At 49.7% G+C, this 15,629-nt stretch overlaps 2 protein-coding genes across 2 annotated transcripts; one reads left to right on the forward strand and one right to left on the reverse strand.

The window, feature by feature from the left end:
* Positions 1–3,322: 3,322 nt before the first annotated feature.
* On the reverse strand, positions 3,323–5,427 carry Lypd4 (LY6/PLAUR domain containing 4). The gene is made up of 4 exons (XM_057763306.1): positions 5,352–5,427; positions 4,826–4,960; positions 3,913–4,239; positions 3,323–3,525 (listed from the first exon to the last, which is right to left on the reverse strand). The coding sequence occupies exons 1-4, from the start codon at positions 5,425–5,427 to the stop codon at positions 3,323–3,325; spliced, it is 741 nt and encodes a 246-aa protein (XP_057619289.1).
* A 6,050-nt stretch (positions 5,428–11,477) lies between these two features.
* Positions 11,478–15,421, forward strand: Dmrtc2 (DMRT like family C2). The gene is made up of 8 exons (XM_057763099.1): positions 11,478–11,701; positions 11,770–11,924; positions 12,822–12,898; positions 13,148–13,328; positions 13,474–13,600; positions 14,219–14,279; positions 14,408–14,582; positions 15,309–15,421. Exons 1-8 carry the CDS (start codon positions 11,478–11,480, stop codon positions 15,419–15,421), a joined length of 1,113 nt encoding a protein of 370 aa, XP_057619082.1.
* The last annotated feature ends 208 nt before the right edge of the window (positions 15,422–15,629 follow it).

The following is a 15,629-nucleotide window of genomic DNA, read 5'->3' on the forward strand; positions in this document are numbered from 1 at the left end:
GCCGTTTACAAGGGCTGGCTTAAAGAACAAAATGTTTAAAGAAGATTTATTTTCAAGTGTTTGATTTTGTTAAGTTTTACCTAAATGTTATGCAAAGGTAAAGTACTAGACTGGTGTAACCACCTTCTGGGTATTCAACAACCACCTCTGCAAACCTCACACCTACATGGACATAGCACAAACCTGACACCTACATGGACAGAGTACAAACCTTACACCTACGTGGACAGAGCACAAACCTGACACCTACGTGGACAGAGCGCAAACCTGACACCTACGTGGACAGAACGCAAACCTGACACCTACGTGGACAGAGCGCAAACCTCACACCTACGTGGACAGAGCGCAAACCTCACACCTACGTGGACAGAGCACAAACCTCACACCTACGTGGACAGAGCACAAACCTGACACCTACGTGGACAGAGCGCAAACCTTACACCTACGTGGACAGAGCGCAAACTTTACACCTATGTGGACAGAGGGCAAACCTTATGCCTATGTGGACAGAGCACCTAAAAGAAACACTATTTTAACTCTAGGTCCCAGGAGACTGTGGCACGTTTCTCGAAAAGTCCTACAGCTCTGGGGAGTCTCTTGTGTTTTCTAGATCTAAGGGGCCATGAAGACCACACAGATGAACTCTAATCCCTGAACATTCTGTAGAGAGAACATTGAAGGAAAGCATGGGCAGAGGTCTTGATTCATCCCCAGCAGGTGGCACCACTGCCAAAAGAAAGGCTAAAGGAGCCAAGGGGATCCTGAAAGCCAGGGGATTGGCTTTAACAAAAAAGGAAGGAAGGAAGGAAGGAAGGAAGGAAGGAAGGAAGGAAGGAAGGAAGGAAGGAAGGAAGGAAGGAAGGAAGGAAGGAAGGAATTGGTTAATTTAGGACACCCAGGTGTTAAAGGCCTCTTCATGTGGCTGGAGAGATGGCTCAGCAGTTAGGAGCACTAATTGCTCTTCCAGAGGACCTGGGTTCAAATCCCAGAACTCACATGGTAGCTCACACCTGTCTGTAACCCCAGTTCCAGAAGACCTGACAACCACTGCAATGTACATAAAATAAACAAATAATAAAGGCTACACTAAATAAACATTGAACACAGGCTGCTGACAGACCAAGCAGATTGCCTCCTCAAATAAAATGCATTTGCATATTCCTGATGATTCTGCTGAAGACCTAAAAAACCAAACATACCAAAACCACCATCCCATTGTAGGTCAGCACTCAGATGGTCCTGGGACAATCTACCTAAGTGGGTCTCTTTGATCATCCCCCAAAACCTGGAAGTCAGCAAAGGTGGAGACCCTAAATGCTTTGACGCCTCTATTTCAGCCAGGGAGAGTAGGAAGTGACTTAATGTTTATCTCCTAGATGACCTTAGGGTCCCAACTATTGAAGGAAGAATGTTAAGCAGCCAGGCATATAATAGTGAGTTTGGGGGCCCTCGGTCACAGTATCCTCTCCCTCTGAAATGTCCTATACCCAAGACTGTCCCAAGAGCCCACCAATGAAGATACTGCCCTGTCCAACAGTGCGGAGCAGGGGGAGGGGTGAACATTTACAAAAACAAGAATAATGCACCATCTTTTCAACTACCTAATAAGAATAAGAGTGGGAAAATGGTCAACTGTGGCCAGGCCAGCTTGGTTAAACGATAATTCCTGAAGCTACAGTACCTTAGTAACTTAGTAACATCTATGACAAGAACCCTGGAGGCACAATTCAGCCTTAGGATCTGAAGATGCTGTCACAAGTTCCCCTAGTTGGCTCTAAGGACTGCTACGCAGTCCCGCCTCGGTGTGTCTTGCCTACCAGCCCAGGGCCTGAGCAGTGAAGGAGGAAGCCTCCAGCCTGGTCTCCAGAATGGCCTAGAATTCCAGCCCTGTTTCTCATAGCTAAGAATAACCTAAGCATATGCTATGTTACCTGCTGCTCTCCCCATGTCTATGTGCCTCTGTGGTCCCATGCATCCTGTGTCCCTCTGCTCAATGTTCTCACTCTATCCTTGTTGCCCATGCCTACCCACCAGTATTATTTATGCTATGCTTGCCAGTGATGGTCATAAGCTCACATTCCCAGGGTGATGGCATCCTTGTTAGGAGTCCTCTGCTGGCTTTGCCCTGTACCCATCCTAACATGGTTCACAACTGCCAAAACTATTAATGATAAATGATCTGGTTTGAGGATTGAAAATTGAAGAAAAATTCAAGCATTGTGTCTCACGCTTTTAATCCCAGCACTTGGGAGGCGGAGACAGGCAAGATCTCTGTGAGTTCAAGTCCAGCCTGGTCTACAAAAGGAGTTCCAGGACCCGACATCTGCCTTACTTTTTAATTCTGTGCAATAAGTAACACAAAGTACATAAAGTGCTCTGAGACTCCACTAAAGAACTCCGGTAACATAGAGGGGTCTGGTCTTGCACGGTCAAGCCCTGGATTAAATGCCAGCTCCAGGGTAGAGGAAGGATGGGGGTGGGGTGGAGAGGAAAGGAAGGAAATGAAGAGAAAGGGAAAGGAAGGAGGGAGGGAGAGAAGGGAGGGAAGGGGAGGGAAAGGAAGGAGGGGGGAAGGGAGAGAGCTGGCCAGAGCTGTGATTTTCCATCCAGAGAAGGGAGGCGATGGATGGCCTGGGTGGCAGCAGCCTTCCTGCCTACAGAAGCATCTTTCCAGACCTGGGTTCCGTGGGGAGGAGTTTTGTGGATGGTGATGCACTGATGAAGGAGGGTCATTTGTTTATGTGTTACTTTCATTAGTTAATAAAGAAACTGCCTTGGCCTTTGATAGGACAGAAAATTAGGTAGGCGGAGTAGACAGAACAGAATGGTGGGAGAAAGAAGCAGATTCAGGCAGACGATATAGCTCTCCTCTCCAAGATGGATGCAGGTTAAGAATCTTCCTGGTAAACCACCACCTCGTGGTGCTAAACAGATTAATAGAAATGGGCTAATCAAGATGTGAGAGTTTCCGTGTAATTATTTTGGGTAAAGCTAGCCAGTGGCCTGGAGCCCTCCTGAAGGGCGGAAACGGCCCGCCGCTCCATCTACAATGCACACCTTCCTCCTTCGCAGGCTCCTAACTGCATTCCTCCACAGCAGTTCTCATCTCCTAAGGATTGGCTTCTGAGCAGAAAGCAGCCGTAGTCTAGGAAGCACACTCTCAGACTCTCTTGCTCCTGTGTCCCCTCTCTGCACATGCTGGGCCCTTCTCTGCTCTCTACCCCTCTACACTCTCACAGACCTCAAGACAAAGCACAAGGATAATTCCATGTTTTATTCCATAGGCAAGGGGGTCTGGTATGTGTCCAGTCTCGCTGGGTGGTCAGTCTCTGAAGATGAGCAGAGGGCATAAGAGGATGCTCCACGGAGGACCTTGACTACAGTGCCCTGCACCAACAGTCTCGGACTTGTCTAGGATGTTGACGACCTCAGACACTCTAATGCTTCCAATATGCTGAAAATTTTCTAAAAGCTTGTTTGATTCACGAGTACAGCCCATTATGAGGAAGGTAGTATTGAGATTTCCTACAAAGAAGAAAGAAAAGAATCAAGGATACTTCTGAGACTCAAGAATCCTGCTCCCGCACTCGGGAGGCAGAGGCAGGCGGATCTCTGTGAGTTTGAGACCAGCCTGGTCTACAGAGCTAGTTCCAGGACAGGCTCCAAAACCACAGAGAAACCCTGTCTCGGAAAAAAAAAAAAAAAAAAAAAAGAATCTTGCTCCCTTCCCAGAGGCCCTCACCAATCAGGACACCTGCTCTCCCACCCGAGATGTGGAACCAGGAACTGTACTCTTCTTACTTAGAGTTCATGTGTCTAGTCTCCTGTACCCGCAGTCCCATCTTAGGATCCCGCCACTCTCTCAGGTGTACAGTACACATGACAGTAACCTGGTAAAAGCTGTTCTCTCACCTGCCTGAAACTTTAAGGTGGAACTGTAACACGAAGAGGCAGAGAAGGGGCAGGTCTCTGTGGTGACAAAGTTTGGAAGACACTCCTGGTCATGCCTGCCCACACAGGTTGGACAGTATTTGGCAGAAGGCGCTGTGTACTTAGGCTCACTGGCCTTCAGCCTCACAAAGGGCTCCAAGTTGGTTATATTGTTGCAGAGATAGGTCCTGCAGACCCTGCTGTAGGAGGCGATGGACACTCCGGGTGGAGACACGAGGTAGGAGATTTGTGGGGGATAAGATAAGGCTGAGGTGCAGCCTTTAAAGCTCACAATTCCCCTGCTGTTCCCTGAGGAGCAGGGGGTCAGAGAGGTAGAATCAGTGTCACTGGCCCCTCCCAGGCTGCCTCCCTGCCTAGCCCCTCTATTTCCTGTGCCCATTCACTGCACCTGCATGGGGCAGAGAAGTCTTTATCTGTGTCTCCTAATCCTTCTTACGGGAGCCCCTCTGCTGCCCTGGTTCCTGTGTCTTCATCCTTCCCTCTCCCCCAGGGACCTATCTGTCCACTTCCATCCTACACTAGAGATATCTGAGACCTACCCCATTCTGGCCAGTGGTCCCTATTCTTCACCTTCACTCCTTAACCCTTTGTGTGCCCTCAAGGAAACGGGAAGTGTTTCACAAGCAGACCTTTTCCTTTTGTGCATGTGGTAATAAATAATCAGCACTATGCTTTTACTATCAATTTATATACAGGTTGCGTGCACATGTGCTCATGTGTGTGTATGCACGTGTGTGTGCATGCGTGTGAGCGTGTGTGTGTGTATGTGTGTGTGTACGCACACGCACGTTCATGTGTGATCCCAGTCCTGGCTGCTGGAAGTATAGCTAGGAAGAAGGGTGAGCAGAAGGGTGAGCAGAAGGAGGTGTATCACCTGTCTCAATGTACACTATCGTCTCCTCGCAACCCTCTTTCAGGTTACACACCATGCTCCTCAAGAGAAGCCACTTCCAGTTATGCAGGGTCACAGCTCTGAAGGCCGAAGCTGTTGCCTCATAGCACAAAAGAGCTCCAGTCCCTAAAGAGAGAATATTCTTCCAGTTATCTGCCTCCCCACCACCTTCTTTTTGTTGTAGGAATTTTTGTTTGGGGTTTTTGTTTTGTTTTGTTGTTTGCTTGCTTGGTTTTTGGTTTTTTCAATATAGGGTTTCTCTGTATAGTCCTGGCTGTCCTGGAACTCACCTTATGGACCAGGTTGGCCTTGAGCTCAGAGAGATCCACCTACCTCTGCCTCCCGAGTGCTGGGACTAAAAGTATGACCCATCATGCCTGGCTTTCCACATCACCTTTTTAACATCAGCACACAGAAAGCCTGTCCCCTGAGAAGACTCAGCCCACCTTCCACCAGTATGTAGGTCCAGCCTCCCAAGTGTTGGGGCCTTATAGTATGCAGCCCCCACAGGACATACAAGGCAATAAAGAGATGGCCTCTAAGAGGCAGAGCAGCTGCAGAGATCTCAAATTCTGGAGTCCCATGCTTCTGTGTCAGGGTCCCGGATGTGACAGATCAGTCTGGAGCCAATTTCTGATGGAGTCTCAAGTTTGGTTCTTCTTGTCAGTCCCTGAATTCTCTGTTCATTTGCCTACGGGTCACTGTTTCTAAAGAAAATTGACCATGTCAGTTGCTGTAGTATGGGTTCCCTTGAATCTTTCAATGGCATAGGTTTCCTACCTCTGTGGCCTCCCCTCCAAAATAATTCACACCCAGCATTATCTGAGCCTCAAAGCACGCCTCTCATGTTCTTGCCTGGGTCCTCCCTCTGACCATGGTGCTGCTCCTAAGACCCACCATCATACAGGCTGTTCTCCAACCAAAAGTGAGGACATCAAAAAGCAAACTGCAGTGTAATGATATTTTGTTTGTATTTTAACAAATAAAGCTTGCCTGAAGATCACAGCTAAGACACCAGAGGCCAGGCAGTAGTAGCACACACCTTTAATCCTAGGACAGGGGTTGGTGGGTTGGCAGGTTGGGGGAGATGGATGGATCTCTCCCAGCTCAAGGCCACCCTTGGGCTACATGAAACTGATCCAGTCTAATCCAGTCTAAAATAGAAACAGCTCACACAAAGGTGATCCCAGCACTTGGGGTCCCACACCTTTAATCCCAGCAGTAGGGAGGTAGAGACAGGAGTAATATGGCTGGGTGGAGAGAGGAATAGAAGGCAGGAGGAGACAGGAGCTCAGGGCAGTCTGAGGAGAAGCGCACACCAAGGAGCAGTCAGTCTGAGAGCCAGTCCAGTCTGAGACAGTCAGTCTGAGGGGCAGTACAGTCTGAGACAGTCAGTCTGAGGGGCAGTACAGTCTGAGACAGTCAGTCTGAGACACTCAGTCTGAGACAGTCAGTCTGAGACAGTCAGTCTGAGGGGCAGTGCAGTCTAAGGCAGTCTGACTGAGGACGCAGTCTGGGCAGTCAGTCTGAGGACAGGATCGCCCTTTGGTCTGAGCATTGGTAGAGGTAAGAGCTCTAATGACAGACCACTCTGCTTCTCTGACCCTTCAGCTTTCACCCCCTGATAGCTGACTCTAAGTTTTTATTATTAAGACCAATTAGAGAGCCGGCAGTGGTGGCGCACACCTTTACCCAGCACTCAGGAGGCAGAGGCAAGCAGATCTATGTGAGTTCGAGGCCAACCTGGTCTACAGAGCAAGTTCCAGGACAGGCTCCAAAGCTATACAAGTGAAACCTTGACTCAGGGGGAAAAAAAACCACAACATTAGAATTTGTGCTACATTGAGGATTGGAACTTTGCGAACCAAGCATAGTGGATCACACCTGCACACCCACAGTCCCAGCACACAGGAGGCTGACCTAAGTTTAAGACCAAGCAGGCCAAACAAACAAACAAAAACAAACAAACCCACTACATGAGACCCTGTCTTAAGTACAAAAGGCTTGTGACAGAGTAGATGTTAATTAACATATTCCCAAATCCCTTTGTTTAATAAGGAAATTAAAAAGTATTTAGAAGTGAACAATAACGCCCATGGTGCATATCACTTACACACAGGAACACACATAAAATCTGCGAGAAACTAAATATGGGCACCAATGTCAGCTTCATGTTACATACCAGGGTGGTGTAAGCATATAATCCCAAAGCTTGTAAGGGGAAGGACTGCAGGACCAGAAGTTCCAGATCACCTTGAACTAAATAAGTTCAAGGCTAGCCTAGCCTACATGAAACCCTGTGTCAACATAAAACAACAAAACTACATAGAACACATAAACTATTCGAAGCAAACTGGCGCAAGAAAATTATGTAATACTTCAAGCCAACAAGACTAAGGATCTTCTCACCAACAAGAAAAAAGAGAGCAAGCCAAGGCTAAGCCTGTGAAGAAACCATCCTCGTAAGAATAAAGGCACAAAGGCCAGCAGGCATTGGAGGAGATGCTCAAATCTAACTGCAACCTGAGAAATGCAATCGTCTTGCAAAATGTATCCTCATGACACACCCAGCAGGCTGCTGCTTCAACAGGCCAGTGGTGATAAGGACACTTCCCTGCTCTGCTCTTTATGCAGTGACTGGGGGAAGGAAGAAGAGGAAAGTGGGAATTAGCATCAGTGTCTGGAGCCTCCTGCAGGGAGAAGTCTAACAGTCAGGTTAGGTTTATGAACACCCACTTCCGGAATATCCTAGCTAAATATAATGAAAATCTCCACCCTCCAGTAAATGAGGAGGACTCATTTTTTGTGATGATGGCTTTGGGGAAAGAAGCACCCTTCCTGAAACTAAGGGAGTACACAACTTGCAAGGAGGCACACCAAGGAATATCACACAGAAGAATTGATTGGATGCACTCAGTGCAGCTGGGCACGCCTTTAATCCCAGCACTCGGGGGCAGAGGCGGGGGGGGGGGAGTCGGGGGGAATCGCAGTGAGTTCAAGGCCAGCCTGGTCTGCAGAGTCAGTTCTGAGACCCTGTCAAAAAAAAAAAAAATTAAAAAACTCAGCTGGACACATGGCTCGGCAGTTAAGAACACTGGCTGCTCCTCCAGAGGACCCAAGTTCAATTCCCAACACCTATGTGACAGCTCACAACTGTCTGTAACTCCAGTTCCAAAGGATCTGACACCCTCACACAGACATACATGCCCGCAAAACACCAATGCATGTGAAATTTAAAAAATAAATAAAAACATTTCCAGATGTACACATGCACAGGGATTGGTCCTAAAAGCACAGTGATAGATAGATAGATAGATAGATAGATAGATAGATAGATAATAAGATATTACCACACCCCCAAAATACATGTGTATACAAAACACTACACATCTCCAGATCTCCAGGGATCCCACACAAGATCAGAAACGCACTAACCACTTTAGGATGGCGGCCTATGGGAAGCTTGGTAAATGAAAGTGAAAAGTCGAGGTTCACAAGAATGGGAAATTCTTAAAAACCGTGTGGGAAGGGCTACAAAATTCCCAGGCTTAGCGCTCCAAGCTAACCCAAAGTTGCAGTCTCTCCCAACTCCGCGTAAACTGGGAGATCTTGTGCACGATGTCATAACTCTGCCTGATTCTTCCTTCACAAAAAAGTAGGGATTATCCCTCCCCTAAGGTAATTGTGGATATGGGGTCACTGTGGATAGTAATAAGATGAATACGGGGGTAGTAATAAGATAGATAATAAGACAGGCTCAAAGGCCAACCGATTATGCGTTTGTTCCTTTCGGTTCCCTCCTCCCAATTCAAAGCTTGGCTTCTCTGACCAGCCATTCAGGCGATTCCACCCCCCCTCCCCCAGGCTGGGCACAAAGCACCTACCTTTCCTGCTTCAGTACCCATCCTCCGCATAGCAGTCCCGCTGGCAGTCACTTGTGCCTCCTTCTTTAGCCTGGAAAGCCACAGACACACGGCGCTGTAACGCAGAGGTGTGTGGCACAAGGCAGGCTAGAGATGGCATTAAACACCAGCTATGGAAGAGAAAACCCAAGCGGCCAAGGGCCAGGCCCAGTGGGTGAGGGTGCGCACGCGCAGTGTGTGTGAGTCAACGCCTCCCGCCCTTGTTGCCCCTGCGGTGGGGGGCGGGGCAGGACCAGCCTCGCTCTGGTTGAGGTTATTCGACGCCCCATTGGCTACCTGCCTCCAGAGTGAAGAACAGTCTGGCAAGGGAAGAAGAGAGTCAATGTGTGTGCGACTCAACTCGACGCTCTATTGGCTGATGGGACTGTTACCATGGAGAAGCAGACAGGAAGAGAAGGGGAGGGCCCTTGGTGAAGGATCTCGAACCCTATTGGTTGCGCGGCACAGCCTTGGGCGCTGTCCTCAAAGCTTATTGGTCCTTGTGGGAAGGAGCGGGAAAAGCAGCTCGAGCCAGCCGTTCCTCTTCGCCACTTTGTCGCCCTTTTCCCTGGGCCTTCTCCTGGCTGAGTGTGATTCGGCTCGAGGCTGTGGTAACCACCGACTGGCGGCATGACAATGATCCCAACCCCTCTCCTGAGCTGGGTCCCCACCATGGACTCCCTTTGCTGCTCCCTCGTGCTGCTCAGCACTTCTCCCATCCACCCATCCCACCCCACCTCCCTACCCCCACCCTGGCTTCTGAGCTCGGTCCTCGTGCCCAGCCCCCTTCCTGGGACCCTGGAGCGGGAAGGGCGCCACCGGTCCAGCATTTGGGGGTGATGGATGGCCGCCGGAACAGGGACACCCACGGAATGGTTGCCTGGGAAGGGACAGTGCATGCCATTGACTGTTGTTGGGTGGAGTTCAGGGATAAAAGTGCCGCGTGCAGCAGTGGTTATGTGGATTTTCAAGAAACCCATGAAGTTAGGTTCAAGGGAGAAAGTGGTGTCCTGAGGAAAACACCTTTGGCCTACATCAGGTCGTCATCGCAAATGGCAGGGACTCAATAACCATTTTGGAAGAGGTTGATTTTTTTTTGTTTTGTTTTTAAGAAAGCCCAGGGCAATCTTCAACTCCTAGCAGTGATGGCCTTGAACTCCGACCCTCCAGCCTCTACCCCCCCCAAGACCTAGTATTACAGGCACATGCTACCACACCCAGTCAGTTTTGGGTTTTTTAAGACAGTCACCAGTTGCCCCGACTAGCCTGGAACACACAGCAATCCTGCTGTCTTAGATGCCTAACTGCTTGGATTACAGAAATGAGTCCGCAGGCATGGTTTAAATGTTTATTAAACTAATGGAGTCCAAGAAAAATACCTAATAAGCAGGTGATACAGGCCAGGAAGGATAGCAAATTCAAGGCTAGCTCTTACTATTTATCCAGACCTTGTCTCAAAAAAAGGGGGGTGATGGGGGAGAACATTTGGTTAGCATGTGTTTATAAGGTCCTAGGTTCAATGCCTTTTTGTTTGTTTGTTTGTGGTTTTGTTTTTCTAGACAGGATTTCTCTGTGTCCCCCTGGCTGTCCTGGAACTCCCTCAGTAGACCAGGTTGGCCGCCTCTGCCTCCCAAATGCTGGGACTAAAGGCATGTGCCCCCAACGCCCAACCCAACGCCCATTTTTTAAAAGCAAATCCCCTCTAGTGAAAATGGGATAGGAAATACCTTGAGAATAATATTGTGACTGAAGAGTACAGAAACAAAGCTGGCCTTGGTGACAGACACCTTTAAGCCCTGCACTCTGAAAGCAGGAGCCGATGGGTTTCTATGAGTTTGAATCCAACCTGGTCTACACCGTGTTCCAGTCCAGCCAGTAATATACACATAGTGAGGGCTTGTCTCAAAAATAATTAATTAACTAATTGATTATTTTTTTAAAAATCGGGGCTGAGGAGAAGGCTCAGTCAATAGTGCCTTGGGCACATGCCCGAGTACCTGAGTTCAGTTCCCCCCATTAAAAGCTGGGTGCAATGACCTGCCTGTAACCCCACCAATAGGGATGGGAGCTGCAAAAGGTGGATCTCTGAAGCTCATTGGCCAGCCAGTCTAGCTAAAGCTGTGAGCTTCAGATTCAGTAAGATGCCCCTGCCTGGGGAAAAAAAAAAAATCAAAGTGGAGCACAATGGGCGAAAGCTGTCTAACAATGTCGACCTCTGGGCTCCACACATAGGTGCATGAATCCACGCACACACTCCTAAACCCACACCCGATCATAGTGATGGCATACAAAGAGCAGATGGACATGACTAGCACAGGTGGGGCTTAGGACTGAGCAGCCACGTAAGAATGTTTTTAAGGACCGGATAAATGCAAAGAGGTATGATGGCAGATGTTGAAGAGGATGCCTGGAAACCCTGTTTGGGAGGATAGAGGATAAGCATCCTTAAGAGCTCTGGGAGGGCAAACGTATCTATGCCTGAAGCTGGCATTCAGCATGACAAAAGAGGAGGATGTTTGTGTTGAGCAAATACTTGAGAAAGAAGAGAGTAGTTTCTGGGAAAGGAGGGTCTATGAGAAAGGTTATGGGCTGAAGAGAGGAGAAGCAGGGAGAAAGATGGGTCCTGAGAGGGACAAGATGAATGAGCACAGATGTGGCTTCCCAAAAGCAGAAGGGCTGGTTAGGACAGAGCCCATGTGACTGTCCTGAGCCACCACTCCTGCTCTAGATCCATGGACCCCAATGAAGCACCTGCTCTCCACCACTGCTCTGCTGACTCTTCCCCAGGGAGTGAGGACAGAGTCCCCCAGAACACAGAACTCATTCCCAGGAGACCTGTCAGTCGCTCTCCAACCTGTGCCCGCTGTCGTAACCATGGTGTCACAGCCCATCTCAAGGGCCACAAGCGCCTCTGCCTCTTTCAGGCTTGCGAGTGTCACAAATGTGTCCTTATCCTGTGAGTATAAGATTTGGGCGGGGGAAGGGGAATGGTTCTCCTCCAGAAGGCTGACTTCTAACTCTTAGGGAACGTCGGAGAGTCATGGCTGCCCAAGTGGCCTTGCGTAGGCAGCAGGAGGCTCAGCTAAAGAGGCACCTGGCTCAGGGCCTGATGAAAGGGACAACCCCCCTGAAAGCTCCCCTCCGTGTCAAGAAGGGAGCCATTCGACCAGGGGTCCCTTGTGAGTGTCTCTGACTGGGGATGGGACAGGAATTTGGATATAGTAAGAGTAAGGACTTGCATCCCTGGCCTTAAACTCAGTCAGCATGTGGCCTTGGGCAAGGTGTTTCCTCTCTCTGGGCCTCACCCTGTCCAAATGTCAACTGTACTGAAGGGGCTAGGGAGGTGAGGCAGCAGTCAGGAGCACCAGAGCAGGCCGCTGGCTCTCCAGGCAGCTTACCACATCTATAGCACAGGCTCCAGAACCTATCGCATTTTGCCTCAGCAGATACAATGCACAGATGGGGCACAGACATACATGCAGGCAAAACACTCATAAGAATAAATAAAATTTTATTTTAAAATGTGGGCAAGGGTGCAGTGACAACTGAAGATAGAAAATGGGGGATGGGGACAGTGGGGTGGCTCAGGGTAAAGGTACTTGCTGAACAAACCTGGTGACCTGAGCTCGATCCTCAGAGCCTACATAAAGGTCAAAGGAGAGAACTGACTCCCCAGAATTGTCCTGTGGCCTACACACACACACACACACACACACACACACCATGTCACACAAACAAGAAGTTAAAAAGAGAGCCAAGGAGTGGGGCATGGGGAGCATGTCTGTAACTCCAGCCCTGGAGAAAGAAGAGGAGAGTGAGTTGGAAGCCAACCTGAGCTACCAAACTAGACGCTGTCTTGAGGAGAAGGTGGAAGGGCTGGGAAAGAGAAGCAAAGCCACAGAACAGACCGGGGCATGATAGCATATGGAGGAAGGAGGATCAGGGATTCAAAGTCAGCCTGAGCTACATGGAAAAAAAAAAAAGAATAAAGAAATCAGAGAGAGATGAGAACTTAGCTGAAGTTGGGATAGGATAGGGGTCAGGAAAGGGGTGGATCTCTTCCTGGTTCCTCGCAGCTGGAAAGGAGAACATAGCACCCCAGCCTCAGAGTCCCCATGGAGCAGTCCCACTGGTGCTGACACCCCCTGGGAAGGTAAGGAGACGGGGTCCTAAGGGATGGCTCCTCGCCGGCCTCCTGCCCGGACTGTCCCCTCTGTGCTCTCTGCACTGGGTTCCAGCCCACCCCTGACTTGTGGTTGCTCTTCAGTGACTCACCTGGGACCTGTGGGTGAAAAAAGGTGGGACTTTAAGAGCAGCCCATAGTTTCGGGTCCTGCCCTCATCCTGGAGCATGCTTGTTTATGCAGGCTCATGCCCCTGCCCTGGGCCCTCTCCCCTTACAGGAGAACTATGGGCCTCTGCTTCTCAGCCGCCCCCAGGAAACCTTGCCTTTGCCCTGGACTCCAGTGCCTCCTGGGCCTTGGGGCCCTGGACACTGGCTGCCACCAGGCCTCTCAATGCCACCTCCAGTAGTGTGCCGCTTGCTGTGCCAGGAGCCTGCTGTCCCTCTGCATCCCTTCCCTGGTAAGACATCCTCCTGTTACTCGACAGATATCTGAATGCTAGGTTGCCGCCACACCAGAAAAGGGAGAGGGAAAGGACACGTGGGAAGAGGAAGGACATCCATGGTCTCTGCATCCATCCTTTCTGCTTCTCTTGCCCTCTGTAGGCTTTGACCCTGGCACATCTCTCCGGCTGCCCACTCATGGAACCCTCCCAACCTGCCCAGGATCTCGCTCAGTGCTGGCAGCTCCACTTTCTGGAGAGCCCCAAGGACCCCCTAACCTGCCTCACACGTAAGTAGGAACACAACAGAAGGAAATTCCTAGCCAAGTGTGATGGTGCACAGCTGTAATCCCAGCATTGGGAGGTTGAGCCAGGAATGGCAGGGTTCCAGGGTAATTTTCAGCTACACTACACAAAGTCAGCCTGGGCTACATAAAATTCTTAACTTAAAACAAAACAAAACAAAAAAAACAGAAAAGGGTCTCAGACTAACTCAAGCTAACAGGCAGGCAGATGGCTACTGTTTCCTGAGAGGCACTGACAATATTCGCACCTCTCAGAGCCTGTTTTAATATCAGAAATCTCTAGTAATCTCTTGTCTGGGGTTGTCATAATAATAACACCTAGTACGTGCCCTGACCTTGAACAAACATGGCTAAAAGCTGGACTGGAGAAAGCAGGCTAGTGGAGCAGACAAGAATCCCAGTCCCCCTGGGTGTTTTTTATCTGCTTTTGGAAACCTGACACCATTGGTTCCCTATGATCTTCACAGTAGTGTGGGAGGAAAAACCTGGGTGAGATTCTCATTTTATAGAAAGCAAAGCCCACAGAGTCCAGTGACCAGCCTGGAACTTTGTCCCCAGGTCAGAATGCCTCACCCACTTCCCATGTGTCTCTCCTTTTTCCAGATGTTCAACTCTGATACTCCAGTCCTGTGGAGCCCCAGACTCTCTTCTGCTACAGCCACAGGTCTTGGGAAAGAAATGGCCTGGGAGGAGGCTGGACCTGCAGAAGGGGAAAGCAGGGGGCTGAAGGAAGCACTTGCAGGGTGTGTAGAAGTGAGGGTTCCCAGTCTGCTACTCCCCACTCCTTCGCAGGCCCCTGGAACCTCTTGCCTAACCTGGACATCTGGCCCCTCAGAGCGGCAGTTACAGCGAGAAGCAGCTGAGGCCCTTGTAGGTCTGAAAGATTCATCTCAGGCTCCCCGCCTGACCCCATCTGTCCCCCCAAACCCTGCCTGGATCTCTCTGCTCCACCCCTGTGGCCCACCAGGTAACTTCCTGAGAAGAGAGAATGAAATAAGATTGGTTGGTAAATGGAAGCCATTAGAATAAGCAGAAGCTAACCAAGATGGCCCAGACATGAGCTGAATGTCTTCAGGTTCAGGTCCCTAAGTTCTCAGCCTGGCCTCTGAGACTGCAGTTGAAGTCACTCTTTACCAGTTTTGTTCTAAATGACAAATGTCCAGTGTCTTGCTATCAAGGAAAACCAGGCTCTGCGTGTAGACTTTCCAGGCTGGCATTTAGAAAGACACTGCAGAGCCAGGTGTCCAGACCCTAGCTTCCTTCTCAAGCCTGGGAAGGGAGAGCAGTAACCAGGGTCTGGACTAGACAGGCTGATAAACTGCCTCCCAAGAGCTTCCATTCGGCTGGGGAACCTAGAGACCCTCACAAGGTTCAGTGGCAAGACTAGGAGAAATGTGAAGAAGGAGAAAGTTCCAGGGAACAAGCGGTGAAGGCTGAAAATGCCCCTGTCCAATGCAGCGTTGTCTAGAGGGTCTGCTGGAAACGGGAGGGATGAGGCTGGGGTCTTCTGAGTATAGAGATGTGGCTTTGAATCTGGATCAGCAGCTGTACAAAGGGGACCAGGGCAATGTTCAGAGCCAGACAAAGCATGATAGCTTTGGTGGGGGCTGGAGAGGTGGGCATAGACCACGGAAGGAGTGAGGGGCAGTGGGTTGGATTTGACCCGAGCCTGCCAGTTCCTGTCTGCCCACAGCTCCTCCTGGGGGAAGAGGATTCCAGCCTGTCGGCCCACCTCTCCGGCCCAGTCCAGCTTCCTCTGTCTCTCTGCACATTGGGCGTCTGGGATCTATCTCCCTCCTCAGCTAGAAACCAAGATGGAGGCTGCCTCACTGGGACAAAGAGACGACAAACTGCAGGCACTGCATATTTGGTATTTTATTTATGCATTTTGCATAGGATTTAATGTAATGCAAGCTTCAGCCTTTTTTTTAAGCTTTCCAGTTCCTTTTGTAGTGTGGGTATTTCGTTGACTGGAGGTGGATGTTCTCATAGCCCTTTTTAAGTCCCTCAATGG

This window comes from Chionomys nivalis, chromosome 2 (genome assembly GCF_950005125.1).
Source record: "Chionomys nivalis chromosome 2, mChiNiv1.1, whole genome shotgun sequence".
Lineage (NCBI taxonomy): Eukaryota > Metazoa > Chordata > Mammalia > Rodentia > Cricetidae > Chionomys > Chionomys nivalis.

Excerpts from the sequence above, each read along its gene's own strand:
- Lypd4 (XM_057763306.1), bottom strand. The coding sequence starts at position 5,427 with ATGGGACTCCAGAATTTGAGATCTCTGCAGCTGCTCTGCCTCTTAGAG. Across the intron at positions 4,240-4,825 it reads GATAGTGTACATTGAGACAG|GGAACAGCAGGGGAATTGTG; the intron begins GTGATACACCTC and ends CCTGCTCCTCAG. Across the intron at positions 3,526-3,912 it reads CACCTTAAAGTTTCAGGCAG|GAAATCTCAATACTACCTTC; the intron begins GTGAGAGAACAG and ends TCTTCTTTGTAG.
- Dmrtc2 (XM_057763099.1), top strand. The coding sequence starts at position 11,478 with ATGGACCCCAATGAAGCACCTGCTCTCCACCACTGCTCTGCTGACTCT. Across the intron at positions 12,899-13,147 it reads TGCTGACACCCCCTGGGAAG|GAGAACTATGGGCCTCTGCT; the intron begins GTAAGGAGACGG and ends CTCCCCTTACAG. Across the intron at positions 14,280-14,407 it reads CTCTTCTGCTACAGCCACAG|GCCCCTGGAACCTCTTGCCT; the intron begins GTCTTGGGAAAG and ends ACTCCTTCGCAG.